Source organism: Arvicola amphibius, chromosome 7 (assembly GCF_903992535.2).
Source record: "Arvicola amphibius chromosome 7, mArvAmp1.2, whole genome shotgun sequence".
Lineage (NCBI taxonomy): Eukaryota > Metazoa > Chordata > Mammalia > Rodentia > Cricetidae > Arvicola > Arvicola amphibius.
The window spans coordinates 27,451,289-27,477,736 of NC_052053.1; the positions used below are offsets into that span (position 1 = coordinate 27,451,289).

At 36.9% G+C, this 26,448-nt stretch overlaps 1 protein-coding gene across 3 annotated transcripts in view; it reads right to left on the bottom strand.

Moving 5' to 3' along the window:
- Galnt13 (polypeptide N-acetylgalactosaminyltransferase 13) overlaps window positions 1-26,448 on the bottom strand; it is a 491,359-nt gene that overhangs the window by 422,159 nt on the left and 42,752 nt on the right. For all 3 annotated transcript variants that reach the window (XM_038338251.1, XM_038338252.1, XM_038338250.1), the window contains exon 3: window positions 10,055-10,294. In XM_038338251.1, coding sequence (XP_038194179.1) covers window positions 10,055-10,196 — 142 coding nt within the window. In that variant the 5' untranslated portion in view covers window positions 10,197-10,294. The remainder of the gene's footprint in view (window positions 1-10,054; window positions 10,295-26,448) is intronic.

Here is a 26,448-nt window from a genome sequence, read left to right on the forward strand (position 1 = left end):
TTGTACACAAGGAGGTATAAAAATCATGTTAGGATAAAATGTTCAAATTAAAAAAATAAAATAAAGTTTTAGTATAACTTCAATGTCAGTGTAAAATTCCAAGTTATTTCTCTTTATATTTCATTAGTGTTTTGATTTTTCTTTGTTGAGTATAAATTAAATGTATTAACCTATCTAAAAGTTTTGGCAAGTTATTTAATATTTTTTCAGTTTTTATGATTATCTTTTAATTAGTTGTAGTGTGGAACTGCGGGCGGCTTCCCACCGCCTGGCTCCCGGCCGCCGGCTAGCTTATGCCCCAAAATAATTACACGGAAACTGTATTCTTTTAAATACTGCCTGGCCCATTATTTTCAGCCTCTTTCTCACATCTTGACTAACCCATATCTAATAATCTTTGTAACACCATGAGTGGTGTCTTACCGGGGAAGATTCAGCATGTCTGACCTGGTGGCTTGCTCCATTGCATCTGGCATCTCTCTGAGGAGAGGCACAGCGGTCTGCCTAACTTAGGAGAGGCGTAGCATCTGACTGAGCCATCTACCTCACTTCCTTCTTCCTGTTCTGTCTACTCCACCCACCTAAGGGCCGGTCTATCAGATGGGCCAGGCAGTTTCTTTATTAATTATCCAATGAAATCATCAGATAGATAGAAGACACACCTACATCAATTAGTTATATAAAAATAATGAAGACACCGAGGTCATTAAATTGAGAGGGAGAGGACACAGACACAGGATGGGTTGGAGGCAGTAAGGAATGGTATAAGGATTATACACAAATATGGAAGTAAGCTAAATTGTTTAAAAAGAATTCAAACGTAACATTTACAGAACATCATTTACATAAGTTTTTAAATGTTTAATAAAATTTTTACTAACTACAAATAACCAACTAGTTTTAGAAATTAAATATTTACAAAAATCATTTATATGCTACAGATATAATTTTGTTGTGTTACTGTTTTACTGTTATTAAAGTTCTGGATTTTTATAATTACATTTTTTATTATGTACAAAAACTCAGCCAAACCTTTAGAGATAAAGCCATGTATTTTTCAGAGAAATTTTTCACAATGAAACTGTCATGGCACTGGCATAAGTAAAGATTTAATAGATAGAAAACAAAATAAAATTATATATAGAAACCATTAAAGGGAAAAATGACAATATATTCCATATGAGGTTAAAATGATGCCTCCAGCATTAAAAAATAATTATGTCCTCTGTTCTTGCAGAGGACATAGTTTTGTTCCTAGTACACATATAATAGCTAACAATAATCCTTAAATCTAGTGTAGTTCCAGGTGACCCCACATCTTCATCTAGCTTCTGTGGTCACCATGCAGGCATATGATCTATATCTATCTATCTATCTATCTATCTATCTATCTATCTATCTATCTCTATCTATCTATCTATATCTATCTATCTATCTATATATATATATATATATGCATGCAAATTAAAACACACATATACACACTAAACACATCCTTAAAAATAATGTAGTTTATTTAATCAAAATTTAAAATAATTACTCTTTTGAGAACGTGTGTGTTTGTGTGTGTGTGTGTGTGTGTGTGTGTGTGTGTGTGTGTGTGCGTGCGCACATGCGTGTAACTCACAGAGAACCACCTGCCTCTGCCTCCCGAGTGCTGGGATTAAAGGTGTGAGTTACTGCCGCCCCGCTTGAGAACATATTTTTTTTAAAGTAAGGCAACAGTTAATCCAATTTAAAAATGAACAAAAACTGAACAGTTAATGAAAGACTACAAAATAAAACAAAAGCATATTGAACATTCTATCATTACCAAGAAAAGCAAATAATAAAAATAACAATGGATACTGGAAGGACATGGAAAATTTTAAGAAACTTTGCTTGATCGGGAGCTGGTTAAGGCACTGGGTTCAAGCAATTTTGCAGGATCAAGAGTTAGCTGGAAACAGGAACCTTTGCAAAAGTACAAACTAACTGTCCCTAGCAGCTAGCCTCCTGTTGACACCCAGCTTTGTGGTCTAGACAGGAGCAGGAATAACTGCTTGGGGCGGGGGGAGGGGGAAGGCGGAAGGCATGCACAGAAACAGAAGTAGCTGCTTGAAGAGGGAAGGGGGTGTGCAGAAATAGTCCATACCCTGTACTTAGCAAAATCAACCACCTTGACCTTAAGTAAACCTGGCTTGTGGTTTTTGCCTATATATGTTAACCCCAAATGAGGAGTGGGAGCTCTCCCTACTGCACTGTGTCATATGTAGTGTACAGCTCCCAGCTAGCTAGCTGGACTATGTGCAGGTGCACTGAATAAGCCTTGCTTTTGCGTTCTGGACTTGACTGAATTCCGATGGTGTCTCTCTGGGGGTCACAACTTGGGCACAACAGATACAACAATACCTTAACTAAATTGGCTTAAAGTTAACACACATGACTGTGGTGTGCTGACAAGAATGCTGAAGTTCCAGAATGCTCCTACGCTGCCGGGAGGAAAAGAAAACAGTCATATAAGTTGTGAAAACAGATTGGCAGTACCTCACAAATTAAACACACTTAGCGTATGACTCAGTATTTCTACTCTTGGCATTTTTCCAGGAGTTGTGAAAACATATGTCCACATACAGACTTATACATAAATGTACCCGCATTTATCCATAACAGTAAAAAAAAAAATTGAAAACAACCAAATCAATTGCTGTCTACAAACGATATGACAAGGCTTGAATTTCAGAGGATGCCTCACACATAGGCCTTGGGCTCTGGATCGCCACTGTCCAGCTGTCAAGATGCAGAATACAGAGGATGTGCTTAGATCACACGGCAGATCCCTCCTCAGTAGATCAATGCTATTGTAAAAGGCTGAGGGCAGTGGGCTCTCCTTACTTGTTCTCCTATCTGAAGATATAGAGGCCTCACTCTGGAGTATAAGGCAACAATCTGTCATCTTAGAATGAAAAACATAATCTGCCAGTGTCGTTGAGCCTAGATTACCAGGATTAAGGAGCTAAAACAAAAAAAAGTTTCAGTTCTCAAAAAATTGTACTGTGTCAGATATTCTGTTTGATGAAACCACTGATAACAATCATCACTGTGATTGACCTAAAAGAAGCTAATGCTGAACAAATGTAGTCAAGAGTAGGAATTGATGGGTACACTGTTCCTCTCTTTAGATTTCCTAGAACATATGAAGCTAACCAATGTTAAAAAAAAAAAAAAAACAGACTAGTGAATGTTGAATTAAATGAACAAAACTATGCAGCAATATTTTGCCGTGGATGACAACGTAATTGTGAGGAAGAGCCAGGAAACTAGTATGAAAATTCATCAAAATTAAATTAACCACTTGGATAGATACCTCAATAAGATGATCTGAAATTTTACATTCCTTAATTGCTCCCAAAGGTATATTCATTATGGGGTTGCCTCATTTATTAGCATTGAGATCTGTTCTATAAATCAATTAATTTATTCTTGATTTTTCCATTTTAAAGCTTCCAATATTGGTTTATCATCCTCATTCATCATTTCTGACTTTTTTCTCTCCATGAGTCACATATCCACTCACTAGCTCTTTTTTTTTTTTTTTTTTTTTCAAAATCCTCAGTACCACTCCTCTGTGGAGACTTACTCCACGACACCAACTTGAAATGCCATTCCATTAGGAACTCCTTCCCTGAAAGCAACATTGCATGCACATATATACAATGACATTTTCTAACCTTCTGTGTAATAAAAGCACTGTTGACACTAAAACATACACAATTATGGGAGGGAAAAAGAGGAGCTTCTGAACTACAGATAGGCTAAATAGAATGGCAAATTAAATTATAAACACCAATGAAAGATACTTTTAAATATTCAAAGCTAAGGTTATTTGTGTAGCAACAAATTTGTGGCCCACTTTTTCTGTAATAATTCATTTGTTTATGTAAATCATGAACATAAATTCTATGATCATGAGAACACACAAAATATAAATCAGACCATATATTAGCAATGCTAATTAAGCCCTGTAAGACAGTCACTGTCTTCTGTAATAATGGTAGGAATGGACAAAATAAACAGAAAATGTACCTTAATCATTTGTTTCTGATACAGCACACCCTTTTGATAGCACGGATTGCCAGTGGATGCATCTGATTTGTCCATTGTCATTTTATTGGTTAGTTATTTAGTAGTGCCGTCCATCCCCTCTATACAGTTATCACCATACTTAATCACCTTTATAGAAACTAAATTCATATTTTCCTTTTAAATGACATAGTATCCTATTGATTTTACTTTCTTTACTTTTTCCTTACACATGCTACATCCCCCTGAAAACATAGGATAGGTATCCTGACATTCCATGTACAAAATTTTCTTCTCTCTTCTTCTTGATACACATGAAAACAAGAACATGTCTTCTGGTCATTTCAGTGTATATGTTTGCCTGTGTGGTAGGTTGGCTCGTTTTGTGAAACTAGTGAATGAAGTCAAGATCACATTAGTGATAGGCATCTAACCACTGAGACAAATATACACACAATGTCTCTTTTGTTACGATTTTATCGTTAGCACTGATATAAAACATCCCTCAAATAATGTTGATTAAGTGTGTTATCTGGTCTTACTTAATAATAAACAAAATTTATTAGAAATCTAGGCAACTATTTGTGGCTAGTGAGGTCAGGACTCATAGAAGACAATCTACTGCTACTACTTCACTAAACCAGTATGATTTTTCTACTGCCTTCTAAACACTTATACTGACAAGCTTCTTGTGCTCAAAAGCTCTCACCCGCATTATAGAAGCCTCTTTTGGTAGTAGGGGGAGACGAATACAGAAATTAACAACTAGTCAGAGCACAGAGAGCAATCAACCCTGGAATCCCATCCCCAACTGAAAGAACTGCAAGATAACTCTTGCATCTAAGGCTCGAAGTACATCCTAGAAGAGGGGATGCAGAGATTGTAAGAGTCAGAGGATCAGGAAGTCCATTGTGAGAATTGTACCTTCTATGGAAAAGCTACATTCATGAAATTCTAACAACTTGTCTGCCTAAGAGGAATCAAACAATTTCAACAATTAACATCATGATATAGATGGGAAAATCACATGGGACCTCACCCTTATGTGAAAAGCTATAAGCAATTGATATCTACGAAAAGAGGAGAATTGCTTTTCCCCAGCAATTGATTTTCCAATAGCAAGTGATTAGTCTGCGAAATACACACATGCAAGCAACAATGAACAGACTCAGCAGATCGTACTGGTATGTCTATTCCCTTATATGTAACAATAAGGGTTAAAGAAGAGGCCTTAAATTTTTGAGAGGAAGTGTAGAAGGAAGATATGGAATAAGTAAGAGTAAGGTAATAATGTAGTTATACTTTCAATAAATAAAAAAGAAAAATGAGTATTGCATTTTAGTAGTTTACAGAAGTAAACCTATGAATAAAAATGTACATATATGGTATATACACACATACTGTGGTGAATTAGAACTTAAGAAACTAGTTTTAGTTTTTAAAATATCAAAATTAAATTTTACAGTAAGAAATTTTTGTTCTTAAGATTTTGCAACATGAACAACTTAAAGGAGTTATTGTTCTACTAGTTACCATCTAACTTGAATAATTTTATAAATACATAAATCTTAAATCACTAATTATGTAAATCAAGATAAAACCATCACTACTATTGCAGTGTATATATGATTGTATCCTTCTAACTGTCTGTGCATATGTAGTACACACTTTTTAACAAATTTCAGTAATACCACTATACCTAAGGACAAGTTGAGATTCCTTTCCAGGCACTCAAAATCTTTCAAACTCTATTCTTTATCCTAGCTTTCAATGTAGAATATAGTAATTCTTTTTATATCAGGTTGAGTTATGATCAGTTAAGTTACAGATTTCATGTATCTTTATTTTTGAAAATTACTTTATACCTTCCGCAGTCACTTCACTCCCAACTCTCATGCAGAAGGATAACGCCCCTCCTTCAAGACCTTCAATTGTGAAAATAGCTTTTCTGTTCAGCAGTCACTCCTTTCTACTTTGTAATATGCCTTAATTTAGGAGGCTAGAATGTGTGATGCTCCAAGACAATGGCCCATTCAACTGAATTTGTCCATGACTCAGAGCACAGCCCAGTACTTAATGAATAAAAGAAATGCAGCATTTGTTTCAATTATTTAGTGATTTCTTTTACTTTTTGAGCTTCTAACATAAATACATCATTTCCCCCTCCTTTTTCCTTCCACTAAGCCATCCATATATTTTCCTGATCTCTTCAAACCATGCCATCTTCCTTCATTAATACTTGTTACATAAAATTGTATGGGTGTATATGTATATATTCTTAAATATATAAATACACGCTCCTCAGTCTGTATAGTGTTCTTTGTTTCTTTGCTTTTAGGGCAGAGCATTTTATGTTAAATAACCAATTGGTATGCTCTTCCCTCAGAAAGACTATCTGCTCTCAGCATTCATTAATTGCCTGTAGTTTTTATCTAGGGTTGAGACCTCCTGGCCTTTCCCCTATCCACTTTATAATGCTTAGTGCTGCTGTCCTTGTTCAGTTTTTCTCTAGGCAGCCATGTTGCTGAAAGCTCATGAGTGTGATATTTGACATTAGTAGGAGACACAATATTGGAGCAAACCCATTGATCTTTAAGTCTTACAACTTTTCTGTCCTGCCTTCTACAATGTTCCCTGAGTCAAAAGTGCAGAAGATGTTTTGTAGATATATCCTATGGCACCAGTCTTGAGAACTCTGCACCTTTTTTTCCTTCTGGTTTTGTATAATGGTCCCCATTGGTTGTAAAGGGAAGTTTCTTTGAGGAGGGGTGAGACCCACATTTATCTGTGGGTATAACAACAAATATTTATAATATAGTTAGAGGATTATGCTGTTTGTAGGTTCTCCACCAATCCATGATGTCACTAGCCCTGGGTAGTTGTCTAAGTTCCCAGTACCACTTATAATTTACTTCTAGCTGAAATGGTCTTAAGTCCAATTAGAAAGTTAGTAATTACTACAAAGGTATGGATGCCCTTAGAGTAGCCATTGGTTTATCGAGTCATCCTGGTTATTGCTGTGGCTTAAAAGTATCTTAGTTGGAGCCGGGCGGTGGTGGCGCACGCCTTTAATCCCAGCACTCGGGAGGCAGAGGCAGGCGGATCTCTGTGAGTTCGAGACCAGCCTGGTCTACAAGAGCTAGTTCCAGGACAGGCTCCAAAGCCACAGAGAAACCCTGTCTCGAAAAACCAAAAAAAAAAAAAAAAAAAAAGTATCTTAGTTGGGGAGAACTGTTGGTTGCTTTCTTCCTTAGGAGGCTTTTAGTACCATGAAAGCTAGTCCTCATGTAGAAAGGTTTTAAGCCAGTTCCAGATCAAGGACCCTGGATCCTGGGTCTGAAGTGCATGGTTTCTTCAGCAATATGGTCTTACCTTCCACCTTTGGGAGTCAATCAAGAGCAAAGCTAGCAATAGCCTGTAATGTTTTGAGAGTCTCCTGGACAACCCTCATCAACAACTCAAGAGAAGGCATTTCATGCCTGCTGTTGGTACTTTGGTAATGATCTTTGGCTCTTGGAAGAAACACTGTCAGCCCAGATGAGAAAATTATTTATACATACCTATGCAAATGCTTACATGTATTATAGTTTGCTTTCTGGCTTTTTATTTTAATGTGGATCCTTTACAGCATGAATCTTTATGGCATTTTCAGAAATCCTGTTATTTTACCCACTTCTACTTCAGAATTTATTGCATCCTTTTTCCTATTTATAATCCCACATTTTGTTCCTTTTCCCAAGTCAGATTTTTTTAACAGCACTTCAATATCATTGCTGATTTTGGATTGTTTTTTTAAAAATTTACTCACTATTAAGAATTTTACTTAAAACTAAATTTCCTTAATATTAAAACTTCAGAGCCACGTCAACAAAGGAAAAACATTCCTAGGTATGCTTCAACCATCAGCCTTGTGAGGTTAGCAGGAAAACTGCCTTTTATAGGAAATAATTATCCCAAGACACTGCATCAGTCGGTACTCTTAGGTCTCAAAGAAACCCAGGACAAATGTCTGAGGAACAAGGACTCTGCAACAGGTATTGGAGATGCAGAGAGAGACTGAAGGCCAGAATCCTGGCTCCTCAGCTACCTATTTGTCCTGGGTTTGCTGGAGACTTTTCGAATACCTTGATCTTAGACTTTCTAGTTTCTGAAACCATAAAAAACAAATCCCCATTGTGTAGGCAGCACCCAGCCTGTCTGTGTTACTATGGAAGTCCTAAAGGACCATGACAATGTCTTACGAATAAGTAAATGTTCTCAAAATAAGATCCAGAAAAAGTACTTTGCCTCACAGCATCATATTTCACATTTGGAGATTTAGAAGTCTGAACTAAAGGAATAAATCAGCAAAGTTGCATGCTTTCTGTACTTGTAGAAAAGACCACTCTGGTTTGGCTGAGCTGGGCTATAGTATTTCTCTGTGACCAAACTAGATGTCTCCTCTGCACAAATGCTAACGTGAGCATTCTGCACCGATACGATACATCAAAAACACGTCTGCTTTCAGTCAAGCAGCCGTTCAAGGACTCCAGCAAAGATGCTGAGTAGCTTATTCTAGAGTTTTTATCAAATATCAGGAAATCCATTCCATGTTCATTCACCAAAAGTGGACCCGTAAGGTCCTCCCCACTGAATCATGGTGGAATAAAGGCTGAAAATACACATGAACTATCTATACACTGAAAGTGGCAGGCCCAATTTGAAAGGGAGAAGATACTTATAATCTTTCCAAGTGAGAAAGGTCATTTTAGCAAGATGTCCAAAACACTCTGAACTAAAACAAATTTTCAGAAATAGTTCATGCTTTCTAAGATTCTCCAGTTGCATAGTGCCAATTCAATTGCATTTATCATAGTATTTTGACTAAATATCTTTAAATTGTTGAATAAAAATTATATTACATCAATTAAAAATGATAAAATAACAGAGTAATTTATAGATTCAAACATTTAAGCCTAAACTCAAAGGTAAATATTTATTTTGTATGTATATATTATAAATATTATTATTAAGCATAGACTCCATTATAATTCAAGGCATAGAACAACCTTGAGCACATTTTGAATTTTGTAAGTCACATTTATTATTTTTGAGAAATACATATACTTTGGATTTTGATATCATACATAACAGAATAAAAAACTTTGCAGACACCTAAATTTATGCCTTCTTTGAAAAGTCACCATTTAATATACATTGCCATATTTGTTTAGAATTTGTTGCTGTCTAGTCTCTGAAACTGGTCCTTAAAAAAGAAAATATTAGATAAAGTGACTTTATAATATTCCTAAAATTATTTTTGCCTGTAACCTGGAGCTAACATTCTAATGGCCTACAAAATGAATGTGGTCATTAATGCATTTTGACTTAACAACTGGCTCTTACAGCAGCTGCTTTAGAAATTATGCAGCTGTCTTATCAAATCTATCTCCAACTGTCTACAGTCCCCACCTGTCTCGCTCTAGTATTTCCTTTCTGTGTTATGTGCTTGATCTTTAAAAATGATTGTCTTGTTAAAGCAAAGACTTGGAATTCTACCTCATCTAAATATTCCTCAAATAATTCTTGATAAGTCAACAGAGGATACTGGAATGGTAGAAATTGGAAGCTATGTTAGAGTTTGGATAGCTATTGTCATTTATTCCAAAAGGAAACTTATGGCTACACGGGTATAACAACTTCCACACTTTTAAATATACATGAACAGTTCTGCTAAAATGTTCTTCTATCGCCGGGCAGTGGTGGCTCACGCCTTTAATCCCAGCACTCGGGAGGCAGAGGCAGGCGGATCTCTGTGAGTTCGAGGCCAGCCTGGTCTACAAGAGCTAGTTCCAGGACAGGCTCTAAAAAAGCTGCAGAGAAACCCTGTCTCGAAAAACCAAAAAAAGAAAAAAGAAAAAAAATGTTCTTCTATCTCTGCAAGGCAGATCTCATCTATTGAGCTTTTCCTGTTTTGTTGTGCACCAGCACGTCTTTCTCCATGACTACTCACCCCTCAGTGCAGGCAGCAGGGATCGCTCCTTCTTGTCGTCGCATTTGTTACACTCGCTGAAGTACAGGAGTAAGAAGACGTCAACAAGGACCCACATCAGCGATGTGGCCAGGACCACCTTGCAGTAGACAAATCTCCTCATGCTTGATTTCTAGTTAAATCGAAGACTGAAGACAGATGTTCCTGAGATAATTCCAAGCCAAAGAGGTGAACTCCAGGACAAAAGCAGGATGCATCCCACTATATTAGAACAAAAAAAAAAAGAGAGAGAAAGAATTGTCATTATGATACAGGGAGATTTTACACAGAGGAGCTAGAATACAAAATAAATGACTCAGTTCATGGTCCCAGATATGTCAGCATCCAGGTCCTCAAATACAAAACTAAAAGCCTCACAGGCTTTACCATTCCAGGTCACTAAGATTCTAACATATGGTCCCTGAAGTCTCACTGCTCTGAAGATTGGGACTTTAACAAACTATTTTATTTTTATCAAGTGGTGTTGACTCTACCTTATACTTTATTATGCTGTCCTCTAGACCACTAGGATGTCAAGGAGCACACTTCAAATTTGCCCTGACAGAGTTCTTTTAGTAAGTCAATATTGTATTGCAAAAGAAATCATCCTGAAACAACAATGATCCACAGAGAATAATGGCTGACACTTAGATAAAGGGCAATTCTGAATCTGCTCACTTGATACTACATGGAGACCTTCTCTGTTCCCTTTTTCTAATCTGTGAAATAAGCCTAAGAATAGCTCTTCTAAAGATTTGCTAGGGTTAAGTGTGATCAAGTTTACAAAGGATTTCAAGTAATAGCTAACAATTCACAAATTATTTTAAGAAACAATTAACAATTAACAATTAGCCAGAGGGTAGTGGCAGTGATGCATACTTTTAATCCTAGCAATAGAGAGGTAGAGACAGGCAGATCTCTGCATTCAAGGCCAGCCTGGTTAAAAATGTGAATTTCAGGAAAGCCAGAAACTCTTAAAAACAAACCAAAAAAAGGTTTGAAAAAAAGGCTCTTAGATGATTAGATGATCAATTTATAAGCTATTTATACAATAAATCAGTACTTGTTAGTCCTAAAATTATGTGGTTTACATTGAACAATGCACAGGAGATGTATATCATAGTATATAATGTGTATTTGAACTATTTATCAATGAGAAAGAACATACTGATGAAAAATAAACAGCAAAAATATGCATTGTAAAAGAAAAAACAAAAAAGATATAAAATTTTTCAGAAGCATCCAAAGAAATATAAATTAATGTTTTATACCTATTTGTTTATGTATATTGCATTGAGGATAACTATGTAACTAGTTTCTGTGTAACAAACACATCAGATCAAAAATAATCTGCTATCATTTGCTGCATTTAAAATAGCATGAAGTATGAATCTTAATGGCAGTGGTAGTGATGAAGAACTGAGAGGAATAGAGAGAGGGGAAATTGTAATTAGGATATTTTGTGTAGGGAGAAAATTTATTTTTAATAAAAGGAAAAATTAGTAATCAAATAGAGAGTCCTTGATTAGCTTGGGCAAGGACCTAGGTTCAATTTTCCAGTACCACAAATAAATGAATAGATATCAAGTAAAGTATAAATTGCTAGATGTAAGATAAATAACATTGTTTGGGCAGAGATAGTTTAGGTGAATAACAGTAAATACAAAGATAATTGATATACTTCATAACTATGTTTCAAAATAGTAATACAAAATGCAATTTTCTAAAGTAAAGAGCTTTTTAAACTTATGTAACTGGTTTAATAGAATAAGACAAAAGAAATGTTGCCTGTGGCAACCAATGGAGACTAGTAACATTCAAACTCAAAATTCACAAAGTGAGAGTAAAAACTAAGTAGAGCAAAGATTCTAATCTCTTTCCTACTTTCTTCCTTCCTTCCTTCCTTCCTTCCTTCCTTCCTTCCTTTCTTTCTTTCTTTCTTTCTTTTTTCCATTCTTTCTTTTTGGTTGTTGTTGTCTCTGTGCATGCGTGCGTGCACGTGCATGCATGCATGTGTGTGTGTGCGTGTGTGTATGTATGTGTGTGTTTTGTTTTTGAGATAGGGCTTCTCTTTCTAACAGCCCTGGCTGTCCTAGATTCTCTTGTACCTAAACTGCCCTCAAACTCACAGAGATACACCTACCACTGCTTCTGAATACTGGGATGAAAGGTGAAAGGCATGCACTACCACTGTCTGGCTAAGATTCTAATCTCAATAACAACACAACATTTATATTTATTCAGAGATATATGGATAAATATTTGCAAAAGGACAGAGATGGATCACATGTGCCAATCCAAAAAGTGCATAATATTTGGTGTTCGCTTTTTCTTGAAAAGAACAAAGTTGGAATGTTAATTGTCTAGTACATTTCCTTTCTATTTTACTTGTATATAAAAACAAAAGCTAAATATTAGAACTCAGGCTCCAGTCCTAGCAACCAGGGCACAGCTCTCCTGCTTGCATTCCTACCACTGTGTGTTTCTAAACCTGTCATAGGAAACAAGTGAATCTATATTTTTTTCTCTTTCTTTGACTCTAAGATAAAATTCACAACTTCATATTGTTGTGTTAAAAAATAACTTACAAAAAAGTGTATATAACAACAATACCTACTGAATCAGCTCAGCTTCCCTAGCAGAGAAACCTTACAAGAAATGATCTAAGGACAAGAGGAGCGCTGGGGAAAATATGGCATTAGGCATTGTGCCTCTCTGTGCACATCATTTTTATTGATAACATCTTTTCTGCGCTATCTGCCTCACAAAATGTTATGAGGTTCAAGCAAGAAGAAAGAGAATTTTTTTAAAGTATGACTATTACTGCAAAAAAATCTGAAATAACTTAATATTAAATATTAAAATCCCTAAGATAAGTCATTTCCTAATAAGAGTCTGGCAATGGAGGTTATGAAGAATTTAATTTTAACTTCAGTTATGATAGAAAGTCAAATCACATTCTATTACTACTTCAGGAATTATTCACCTTGTCGTACTTCCACAGCCTCTTCAATCTGTACTGCAAGACCCTAGCACTGAAAGGAGTCCAACTCAACCATTTCAGTGGTAAAATGTAGCTGTTGTATATTCTTGTCTTGTTATAAGGCACTCTAACCGTATCTATTTCCAGTTTCTAATTCTGCATGTAACTTAACTCAATCTCTACCTGGAGAGCAGCCTTTTTATCCTGTAGTCCATCTGGAATAATTGCCTCGTGTGTGTCTTCTAATACTCCTTATGAAAACAAACCTGATCAAGTGGAAAGATGACAATATACATAACAACTAACCAACAGAAGCACAGCCAGTAGCCTGGATTTATTTAAGAGAATCAGCATTCGCGGTATGTTTTTATTCCAATACGTTCCTACTTCTCTGCACATATTGTTTTCTTTCCTAGGGAAAGAAGAAAGGAAAGTTCTGCAGCATCTCTGACTGACTGATCCAGCAGGGAGCATTAGCAATCTGTACAAACAGGTTCATCTGGCTGTTTTCCTAAGTAGTTCAAAGATCTTTTAGTATGATTATTTCCCGGTTGATTTTTAATTATTTATTTTTCTTTAAGAAAAATTGAGACAGACTCTCACTATATATCCTCTGTGGGCCTTGATCTTACAATCCTCTTGTCTCAGCCTCTTGAGTGCAGAGATTTAAGGCACACAACAAACTCCATGCAGAGCAGCATTTTGCTTTGTCAGGTATTTCTCTAGGGAGGAAGCTTTTAAGATACAAAAAAAAAAAAAAAAAAAAAAAAAACAGTAAATTCCCTCTTGTAAGTCCCATTCCTTTCTTTCTTGCCACATAAATAATATTATACAAGATATTATGGGACTTTTTACTTAGAAACATTCAGTATTTTCCTACCTTTATTATAAAATAAAATATAGATAAAATATAAGGGACTCAGCAACAATTGTATTATGATAAGGAGAAAAGGCTTGTGAGGGGTTAGTTGCTTGGTTTTGTTTTTCAACCAGAGGGCTATTATTTCCCTGGGGAATCTAGCTTAGATACTATTAGGCATCTTTATTGCTAGGCAGATATTCTCTTTAATAGAAAATTGCATAATGAGAAAATTTTTTTTTCAATCTATTTTATGAGGCTGTACTTATAGTTGCCAGAGTATTCTAGAAGCTAGTGCGAGAATGCTGATAGAGCTTCCAGAAGTTTCAGGCACTGTTCAAGCTTTTAATGTTGAGGATAACTACAAAAGTGCTGTGAATGAACATGCCATTGTTCACTTTTTCTTTTGAGACCCATAAATACAGTTACTAGGAATCAAAATTTATGCTATTTTAGATCCAGATATGATTGAAAAAGAGAAAAAAAAGACTGCCTTTGGTAGTTGAAAGAAGAAAAAAACTTAATACACATTGGGAGAATCCACTGACAGGCAAAATCAAAAGTCTTTTTGGAAACTGTATCATATTAAAAGGTATATATTCAGACTCAAGGAGGACAGCAAAGGTAAAATTAAACATATCATTTGGGTAAAGATTGTGGAATAGAAAAAAAGATTTTTTCCTCACTTGTATCTGAGCAAAGGAGAAATAGGTCATAACATTTAATTCAACCAATAAGAAACAGTCTCGCAAAAGTTCTGTGTGTTTCTGGGTCTAAGTTACCTCACTTAATGTGATGTTTTCTAGCCCCATCCATTTGCCGGCAAATCTCAAGATGTCATTATTTTTTTCTGCTATGTAATGCTCCATTGTGTAAATGTACCACATTTTCTTTATCCATTCTTCCATTGAGGGGCATTTAGGTTGTTTCCAGGTTCTGGCTATGACAAACAATGCTGCTATAAACATAGTTGAGCACATGTCTTTGTGGCATGATTGAGCATCCATTGGGTATATACCCAAAAGTTGTATTGCTGGATCTTGAGGGAAGTTATTTCTAATTTTCTGAGAAATCACCTTACTGATATCCAAAGGGGCTGTACCAGTATGCACTCCCACCAGCAATGTATGAGTGCTCACTTTACCCCACTCATAAGTGGCTTTTAGACATAAAGCAAAGAAAAGCCAGCCTACAATTCACAATCCAAGAGACCAAGACAACAATGAGAACCATAAGACAGATGTACATGGATCTAATCTACATGGGAAGTAGAAAAAGACAAGATCTCCTGAGACTGGGAGCATGGGGAGCTTGGGAGATGATAGAAGGGGAGGGGAGTGGAAGGGAGGAGAGCAGAGAAAAATGTATAGCTCAATAAAATCAACTTAAAAAATTTTAAAAAGTTTTGTGTGAGTGTGTATCTTTACATTTTCATTTGACTTTTTTCTGTCTATTAAGCACAAGCAATAGCAGCTACTACCTTGTCGCTCACTTGGGCCTCCTTGGATGTTTCTTCAATTGTAACCAATTGTTAGCACGAGCACATACTCTTAGCTCAAGTTAGAGATAAGCTGATGGATCCCTTGCTCTTATTCCCTATCAATACACATGAAAATATCACATATCCTCTTCCTCTATCCTTATTTTTTTAAGTATCTACCAATGATATATTTAAAAATTGATTTTTCTATTGTATCCTGATATGTTACAAGACAAACTGCATGAGAACAGGATTTCATATCTCTCTTCCATGTACTTATTACTCTAAAATACTAAAAACAATCCAAAATCCTTTAAAACTCTAATATTAGTCATTATAGAAAATATTATCTCACTCCTTCCACAGCTAAAAAAATTATATGTTGAAGTCTTAACTCACAGTGTCTTAGAATATGAATATATATAAAGATTCCACCTTTAGGAAGGTAATTATGGGCCCAAAAATTGAGAACTCTGTGCAAGCATAGATGGTTGTGGTCATGGCTGACAACCTGAATTCCATCCATCAATACTATAAGGTGGTAAGAAAGAGTCAGATCCCAAGAGATGTGCTCTATCCTATGCACGCATGCACATGTGTGCGCACACACACATACACACACACACACACACATACACACACACAGAAAAACAAACCATTTTGAAAATATGCAATCTTTTTAAAAATAAGTAAGAAAATGAATCAGTAAAAAGAAAACTGTGGTTAAATGAAGTTTTATGGGTGAGTCAATTCAATAACACTGATAGTCCTTGTAGGAAGAGAAATAAACACAAATAGGCATGCCCACAGTAAGGGTCACAGGAAAATAGAGTCTGAAGAGAGCCATGTAACAGACACGTAGAAAACACAAAAAGTACTAGTGGTAAAGTTCAGCTAGCTTGCCACCAAGAGTGATGACCTAATGTTTATCCTCGGACCTGCATATATGATGAAAACAGGCATATGAGCCCACCCTGACCCCTCACTCACTAAAACATATAATGTTAATTTTAATAATGTCAAAGAAATCTCTAAGAACAAATGAATACTAGGAGAATAAACAGGTAAACAAGGCTGCTTTCCATTCTGTGATCAACACTGCCCCAAACAATTTGAGGATATAGGAGCTTTATCAGTCTTACAGATTATAGTCCTTAATTGAGGGAGGTCAAGGCAAGGACTCAAGGTAAGAATAAGGCAGGACCTAAAGTAGAAAGTATGGAGAAAATATACTTACAAGTCTACTTTCACTGAGTTGTTCTGCTTGTTTGGTTATATAACAGAGGGCTACCCAGGATTGGTAACAACCACAGTGGGCTGGGTCCCTGCACATCAATCATTAATCAAGAAAACACCCCCACAAACTTGTCTCCAGGCCAATATGACAGAGGCAGTTCCTCAAATGAGGTTCCCAATTCCCAGATGACTCTATCACCTTTCAGGTCGTCTTTCTTGCTTATTCTAAATCTATGAGCCCATACAGCAGTGAATGTTCCTTGTTTCCCAGCATTATTTAGGCAATTCACATACAATTCAATCTGCCCTTAGGCAATTTTCCACCTCTTTTCCCTTCCTCCTACTGCTGCCCAACTCATCACTGTGCTTCTAAGTTGGCAGACCAGATTAAACGCAACCAGAAGAATTTTTTTATACTGCCACCATGAATGTGTCTACTTGCTTACTTCGATCACCAACCATGAAATTTGCAAGTACAACTGTTTCAATGGATTAAGTGTCCTTTCAGAGTACAATACATCTGTTCTCATATATTCAGATATTTTATTGATGTACTCGTCTTGTCTGATTCCGTTTATCTACTATAATGAGCTCTTGTCACTAAAGATCCTAACATTAACAGTTATCTTTCAGCAAATTATTTTATCCCATATCCACCTTCAACTGCAACTATCTTCTTCTGTTTATATTTATTTTGGCACCATGACCTGAAGGAAAGCATATGAGCAAATTTCAGACCCTTACTTTGTGTGAGCATCTTGTGCTTGTATTTAAAATGTACATTTTTAACTGTGATTTGTCTTAAGATTCTTGTGATATTTTCAATGCTTCATCGGAGTAGAGATGCATACAGGAAACTCCCTAGGCAATAGGCAACAGTGTGAGGCTATGATGCCATTAGTTGTACCTTTATTCTGACTTACAAGTGGTTAGTGTATTTAACCCTTTGATTTCAGATTCAAAATTCACCTGGCAATGAATGAGTAACTTGGGTGAAAATGTTCCCAATTACTAATCTGTAAACTCAACATGGGTCTGCAATCTCAAAAGACCTGCTTCATTATATGATTTTTTTTAATTGTGGTTTTCATCCCACTCACCACGTGAGCTATTCTAGAGCACAATGGAAAGAAAGCCGCTAAGGGAGATCTGCTGCTTGATAAATATGCCAGTTGTCTCATAAATATTCACAGAAGTTTCTTGAAAAACCACAATACCAAATTTACCAATCTTAGCTCCCACTACAACAACATATCTGCCTGTGCGCCAACATGCTCCCCACCATTATGATAAGGGATTAAACCTCAGAAACTGTAAGCAAGCCCCAAATAAATGCTCTCTTTTATAAGAGTTGCTGTTGGCATGGTGTCTCTTCACAGAAATAGAACATTGACTAAGACAGAAGTAGATATCGGGAAAGTGCGGTATTGCTGTGTGAGACCTGACCATGTGTTTTGGAGAGGACAGTGGAAGGACTCTGGAACTTTGTCCTCGAAAAGCCATTGAATGTCAGTGGGCTATTCTGTGGAAGCCTGGAAAATAAAAGCGTTGAGGGCAATGCAGATCCCAGCATTCTGGAGATGCCACTGCCGTGGAATTACCACCAAGAACAGTGTAAACCCAGATCTCTGATGAGCCTGCCAAAATCTTGACCACTCCCTCACTCTATTTAAACTGCTTCCCCTGAAAGATCCCCCCCACCATGGACACATTCACGGCTTCCTGGTTTCCCTCTGGGGCCACCCAAGAGCACAGAAATCCCATTAAACCTGGATATTTTTAAATTTGGCTTCTTGTAATATGGCTTGATTGGAATTTTTGCATCAGCAGAGAGCGTGCAGTAGGAAAATTCCTAACTAACAAACAGCAGTCTTGGAGCTGAGTCAGCTGGAGCCTAGTAGACAAGTTGTTTGTGTTGCAGAATTCAAAGCCAGAGAAGTAGCCCAAGTTTCTTACAGGAGCCCAGAATTGTTAGTGGATCCCAGACGTTGAACATTGAGTTATTAACACTGTTGGGAGTTTGGTTTTGCTTTGATCTGATATTTACTGTGTCCTGGATCTTTTCTCTTGAAGTAAGAAAGTATTCAACTTTATTTTGGTTTTTACAAGAGTACACAGTTCAAAGATTTTGAACTTTTAAAACGTATTTTGTTGAGCATGGCATCCCACCATAGGGAATGGGTTCCAAACAGCTAGCTCATGTACCAAGGATAGAACCCAGGCCCACTGCCAGGGGCCGCTCAGATAGTCCAAGCTTCAACCACTGTCTCCTACATATGGAGGCTCTTGTCCTGTTCCATGAGACTCTGCAGATGTCAGTCTAGAATTCAAGAGGGGATGGAGGAGCAGTGAGGGAGGCAAGGCAGGGCAGGAGGAGGGTTGTAAGGAAGAACTATGATGGAAATGTAAAATAAAGAAAAATGAAATAAAAAAGAGATTTTTGTCCTTGTTTTTATGAGAGGGGGGGGGGAGATTTAAGAGATGGATATTTTAAAGGGAATGAACTTGAACTTTAATGCATTTGAATTTGCAAAGAATGTGAGATTTGAGCAAAGTCCCCACACCACCAACCACCCCCCCCCCAGAGCATCTGAAACCACCAGAGCCTTGGCTTTACTTTCATTTATAGAGGGAAGCCCCAGAGAACAGGGAGCAGCCTCCCTCAACCCCAACAATCCCCCACTGTTTCTGTGACCACCAGGGCATTGGGCCTGCTCCAACCTGGAGAGATGAGTGTCTGGCTTGTGAAGTGGGGTACCCTACTTTCTAGACCATAGCCCTGAAGCACATCCCATGCCCAATACCCACTCACTGGAGCCAGGAGACCATACCCCCAACTAACCCCACAGCATCTACATCCCCCAGGGCATTAGCCTTGCTTACAACTGGAGAAGTTTTGGAGTCTTACCAGCATCCACCAGAGGCATGGAACCACCTGCACCTGGAGGAAGAGACACCACAAGTTTGGGTCATAGGCCCTAATTTCACCAATTGTAGGAAGAGGAACCCCCTGAAGCACAGACTCCACATTCACCCCCTGGAGGAAAAGATGGGCAGAAAGCAGTGTACTTGAAGTTGTAGCTATTGCAAACGGACAACAAAAGGAGATCAAGGAGATTCAAATTGCAAAGGATGAAGTCAAACTTTAACTATTTGCAGATGATATGATATATAAATAACCTGAAAAATTCTACTATGCAACACAACACCTTCAGTAATGTGGCAGGTAAAAGATTAACTCAAAAAAAAAAATTACTAGCCCTCCTGTATTCAGATGATAAATGGGCTGAGAAAGAAATCAGAGAAACATTACCCTTCACAAGAGCCACAAATAACATAAAATATCTTGGGGGTAACTCTGAAAATAAAAGTGAACCCTGCATGACAAGAACTTTAAGTCTTTAAATAAAGAAATTGAAGAACATATCAGAAAATGGAAAGATGTCTCATGTTCTTGGATAGGTAGGATCAACATGGCCAACGTACCAAAAGCAATACACAGACCGAAGCAATTCCCATCAAAATCCCAATAAAATTCTTCATAGACTTTGAATATTCAACTTCATATGGAAAAATAAACGACCCATGATAGCCAAAGAAAAAAATCCTTTCTAAGAAAAGAATTTCCAGATGCATCATTATCCCTGATTTTACTCTTTACTATAAAGTTATAGTAATGAAAACAGCTTGGTATAGACACAAAACCAGACTTTTGGACCAAACTGAATCAAATCGAAGACCCTGATATTAATCCACACACCTATGGACAATTAATTTTTGATAAATCAAATGGAAAATAGAAAGCATCTTCAGCAACTGGTGCTGGCAGAAGTAGATGGCAACATGTAGAAGAATGCAAATAGATCCATATCTGTCCTCAGGCACAAAATTCAAGTCCAAATCAATCAAAGACCTCAACATAAATCCAGACACATTGAACATTATAGAAGAGAAAATGAAAAGTAGCCTTCAATGCACTGGCAAAGAAGACTGTTTTCTGAATATAACCCCAGCAGCACAGACACTGAAACTGACAATTAATAAATGGGACCTCCTGAAACTAAGAAGCTTTTGTAAGGCAAAGAACAGTCAACAAGACAAAACGTCAACCTACAGCATGGGAAAAGATCTTCACCAACCCCACATCTGACAGAGGGATGTTCTCTAAAATACACAAAGAACTCAAGCAACAAGATATCAAGATATCAAATAATCCAATTAAAATTGGGGTACAGATCTAAGCAGAGAATTCTCAACAGAGGATTCTCTAATGGCCAAAAGGCACTTAAGAAAACTCTCAACATGCTAAAGCCATCAGGGAAATGCAAATCAAAATGAGTCTGAGTTACCATCTTACACCAGTCAGTATGGCTAAGATCAATAACATTAATGACAGCTCATGCTGGAAAAGATGCAGAGTAAGGGGAACATTCCTACATTGCTGGTGGGAGTACAGCCACTTTGGAAATCAATATGGCAGTTCCTCAAAATATTGGGAAGCAATCTACCTTAAGACCCAGCAATACCACTCTTTGGCATATACTCAAAGAATGAAGATCCATGTAACAAGGACATTTGCTCAATACATTAATAGCAGCATTCTTTGGAACAGCCGGAACCTGAAAACAACTAAGGTTTCCCTCAACTGAAGACTGCATAAAGGAAATGAGGTACATTTACACAATGGAATACTATTCAGTATGAAAAAACAAAGACATCTTGAAATTTGCAATCAAATAGATGGAAATAGAAAAATCCATCCTTAGTGAGGTAACCCAGGTATAGAAAGACAAACAAGCTAAGTGGATATTAGATATGGAGTAAAGGATACCCAGGTGATTGTCCACAACCCCAGAGAAGTTAAGAAACGAGTAGAACATTAACAATCATGCAGATAAAATCTCCTTAGTACATTGGCAGCATCAGGGGGAGGGAGACGGTGGTAGGGGAGTGAGGAGGGTAAAAGAGGAATAGGGAGGAGAACATGAGGGATTGAGAAGTTCAGTTTGGGTAAAGGACAGACAGGGAGAGAAAGGAAGAAGATACCTTGAAAGGGAGAGTCATTATGGGGTTCTCTATAAATCAGACACTAAGGAAATTCCCAAGAAACCACAAGGATGACCCCAGCTAAGAATATAAGCAATAGTGGAGAGGGTACCTAAAGTGCCCTTCCACTGTATTTAGACTGATGACTATCTCAATTTTCAACATAGAACCATCATCCAGAAACTAATGGAAGCAGATGCAGAGATCCACAGCTAAGGACTGGGCCAAACTCCTGGAGTCCAGTCCCAAAGAGGGAGGAGCAATATTATGAGCAAGGAGGCCAAGACCATGATGAAGATACACATAGAAACTGATTACTCGAGCTAGTGAACACTCACTGACCCCAGACAAACATCTGGGGGACCAGTATAAGACCGAACTAGGCCCTCTGAATATGGGTGACAGTTGACTGGTATGGGTTTGTGGGGCTACTAGTTGTGGAACCAGTATTTATCCCTAGTGCGTGAATTGTCCGTTTGGAGCCCATTACTTATGGAGGGATACCATCCATGCTCAGCCTAGATTCAGGGTGGTGTGAGGGGGGGACAGTCTTGATCCTGCTTCCATTGATTTGACATTTTGACTCAACATGGGAGGTCTTACCCTCTCTGAAGAGTGGATGGGGGTGAGATGGGAAGAAGGTGGGGGGAGTGGAAGGATGGAGAGGGAACTGAGATTGGTATGTAAAATAATATTGTTTTAAAAGTAAAAATAACTTTTACAAAAAGAGTGTGAGACTTTAAAGGTTATTTGTATTTTTAACGTGAGATCTTGGGAATGAATGAGAAGGTTGTGGCTTAATGGTGATGTGTTTGTGCGTCAAACTGACAAAGGGTCAATTGTACTGGATAGTTTTATGTTGACTTGAGACAAGCTAAAGTCATCTGAGAGGAGGGAACGTCAATTAAGAAAACAACTTCATAAGATTAGACTGTAGCAAACCTGTGGGGCATTTTAATAATTAGTGGTTGATGGGGCCTGTGGTCCATTGTGAGTGGTACCATCCCTGGGTTGATAGGTTCTATAAGAAAGCAGGCTGATCACTTACCACTTGGTTCATTCTGTACAGTTACAGCCTGTGTTTCAGAGTTCCTCTGAGGTTGCAGGGGATGGGTAGGCAGAGTGGGAACATATCTAAACACAGTAAAAGCAATATACAGCAAGACGACACAACATCAAATTAAATGGAGAGGAACTCAAAGTGATTCCATATTTAAAATCATAAACAAGACAAGGCTGTTCACTCTCTCCATATCTACTCAACATGTTCTTGAAGTTCTGGCTACAACAATAGGACAACAAAAGGAGATCAAGGTGATACAACATGGAAAGGAAAAAAATCAAACTTTCACTACTCACAGATGATATAATAGTAAACATAAGTGATCCCAAGAACTCTACCAGAGAACTCCTACAGATGACAAACAACTTCAGTAATGTGGCAGGATACAAAATTAACTACAAAAAAATCAGTAGCCCGCCTATATACAAATGATTAAGAAGCTGACAAAGAAATCAGAGAACCATCACCATTCACAATAGCCACAAATAACATAAAATATCTTGGGGTAACAATAACCTAAGAAGTGAAAGAGTTGTTAAACAAGAACTTTAAGTCTCTGAAGAAAGAAATGGAAAGATCTCCCATGCTATTGGATAGGCAGGATCAACATAATAAAAATGGCAATCTTACCAAAGCAATCTACAAAATCAATGCAACCACCATGAAAATCCTAACACAATTCTTCACAGACCTCGAAAGAGCAATATTTAACTTCATATAGAAAAACAAAAACCTAGGATAGGTGAAACAATCCTGTATATGAAGGAACTTCCAGAGGCATCACCATCTCTGATATCAAGTTCTATTATAAAGCTACAGTAGAAAATGCTTGGTATTGTCATAAAAACACACAGATTGATGAATGGAATCAAATCAAAGACGTGAATATTAATCTACACACCTAAGAACATACGACTTTTGACAAAGAAGCTAAAATTATACAATGGTAGAAAATAAAGCATCTTCAACAAATGGTGCTAGAGTCACTGGATAACACCATTTAGAAGAATGCATATAGATTGCACACCTAGTCCAATGCAAAAACAACTCAAGTCTAAATGGATTAGAGATCTCAATATAAATTCGACCACACTGAACATCATAGAAGAGACATAGCCTTCAATGCATGGGCACAGGAGACCACTTCTTAAATATAACAACAGTAGCACAGATAGTAAAAGAAACAAAAACTAAATGGAACCTCCTGCAACTGAGAAGCTTCTGTAAAGCAAAGGACACATTCCATAATATGAAAAAGAAGCTTACTGAATGAGAAAAGATCCACACTAACCCTATATCAGATAGGGGACTGATTTCCAAAATATATAAAGAACTCAAGGAATTAGAAAACAAAATTCCAAATAATCCAATTAAAAATGGGGTACAGATCTAAACAGAGAATTGCCAACAGAAAAATCTCAAGTCATAAAACACTTATGGGAATGTTCAAAATCCTTAGCCATCAGTGAAATGCAAATCAAAATGACTCTGAGATATTATCTTACACCTGACAGAATGGCTAAGATCAAAAACATAAACATCAATGATAATTTATGCTAGAGAGGATGTCAAGTAAGGGGAACACTCCTCCATTGTTGGTAGAAATGCAAACTTGTACAATCACTCTGGAAATCGGTATGGTTTCTCAGAAAACTGAGAATCATCTAATCACAAGACCCAGCTATACCACTCTTGGGCATATACCAAAGGATGCTCAAACATACTAAAAGAACATTTGTTCAACTATGTTAATGTTAATGTTAATGTTCAACTATGTTAATGGTAGTAGCCAGAATTTGTAGTAGCCAGAATCTGGAAACAACACAGATGCCCTTCAATCAAAAAAAGGATAAAGAAAATGTGGTACATTTACACAATGGAGTACTACTCAGTGGAAAAAACAATGACTTCTCGAAATTTGCATGCAAATGGATAGAACTAGAAAAACCATCCTGAGTAAGGTAACCCAGACCCAGAAAGACAAACACAGAACATACTCACTCATAGTTGAATACTGGCTGTAAAGCAAAGGATAAGAAGGCTATAGTCCATGACCCCAGAAAATCTGGGTAACAAGCAGAACCCTAAGCGGAACAAACATAGATCCCCTTGGAAAAGGAATAGGCAAGATCTTCTGAAAAAAATGGGAGTATGGGCAGCCGGGCGGTGGTGGCACACGCCTTTAATCCCAGCACTCGGGAGGCAGAGGCAGGCGGATCTCTGAGTTCGAGGCCAGCCTGGTCTACAAGAGCTAGATCCAGGATAGGCTCTAGAAACTACAGGGAAACCCTGTCTCGAAAAACCAAAAAAAATAAAAAATAAAAAATGGGAGTATGGGGGTGGGGAAAAAGGGGGAAACAGAAAGGGATGAGAAGAGAAGAAGAAGTAGAGAGGTTAGAAAACGTGAGGGAATGGGATAGTCCAGATGAGAGGACAGAGATAGAGGCTTTCATAAATCATCTACAAAGGTTTTATGGGGCTTTTTTTTTTTTAGCTCAAATAGCAAAGATATAAAGCTTCAAGATCTATAACATCTGTTTAGACCATGGAAAAGCTGCAGTGTTTATATGGCTGAACAGTTATAATATTTTTCTTTGATTTTGATAAGCAAGATAAATGCATTCTAACTACTGATTGGCATCAGAACAAATCAGTAGGTGTGCTTGATTCCAAGATCTCCTATCTATTAATTTCTGTAAAATGAAAGTGTTCAAACTGAGAAAGAAAATTCTGGCATGATTCCACTTAAAAAAAAAAAAAAGAAAACAACATAATCAGTATAAGAATCTCTGGTTTTCCACATCCATTCAGCTGCACCCAGTCAGAGAAGCAATCAACTATTTATTTAGTTTTGTGCTTCATATTTCTGGAGGATTTATATAAAGGCAGCAATCTAAATCAATGAAGCATATTAACCAGTGCATGAGCTTTTCCTGTATGCCATGTTAATTCCTGATTATTCTATTCTCTTTATATTTTAAAAACTGCATTCTCTTTTAACATATTTAACTTATGGTACCATCACAAGTTTTACATTTCTTTTTCAACCATTGGATTTTTTTCCTATGTTGTTTTTAATTACAAAAATCACCTAGCTTTAATTTTCCGTTTCAATTTAAAGTTTGGTGCTTCTGAATGTCATGATTACCTATTTCCTTTTTTTAATGTGTGAGTTGTTCTTATTTTCCCCATCTTTCCTACACCCTCTTCCATGTAGAACGACCAATCCCAATATCTGGATCCAATAGACACAAGGCATTGTACTAATTTTTTCTTTTTCAAAAGACCATATGACATACACAAATTTCTTTCTTCAAGCACACACAAAGTGAACTAAAATTCAATAACGTCTTAAAATGATAATGCCTACAGTCATATGGAAGTATTGAGACCCCCCCAAAGGCTAAGAGATAGCTGAATGGTATCAAAAGAAAATATTATCTAATTACAGGAAAATCACTATTTGTCTTTTTTAAAAAATCAACATACACATAAAATTGCAAGTACTAGAGGAATCCAAGATCATTAGAGTTTATGACATATCAGTTCCAGGCCAAAAAATCAAAGAATTACTCAAGATTAAAGTCTAAGATCAATGCCATTTGTAAATAATATTATGTTATATTTTTATATTATTCCTTCTATACCCTAGTATTTTATTTAAAATTAAGGTTGTATTAATCAAAGTACACATATTTACTAGTAGCCT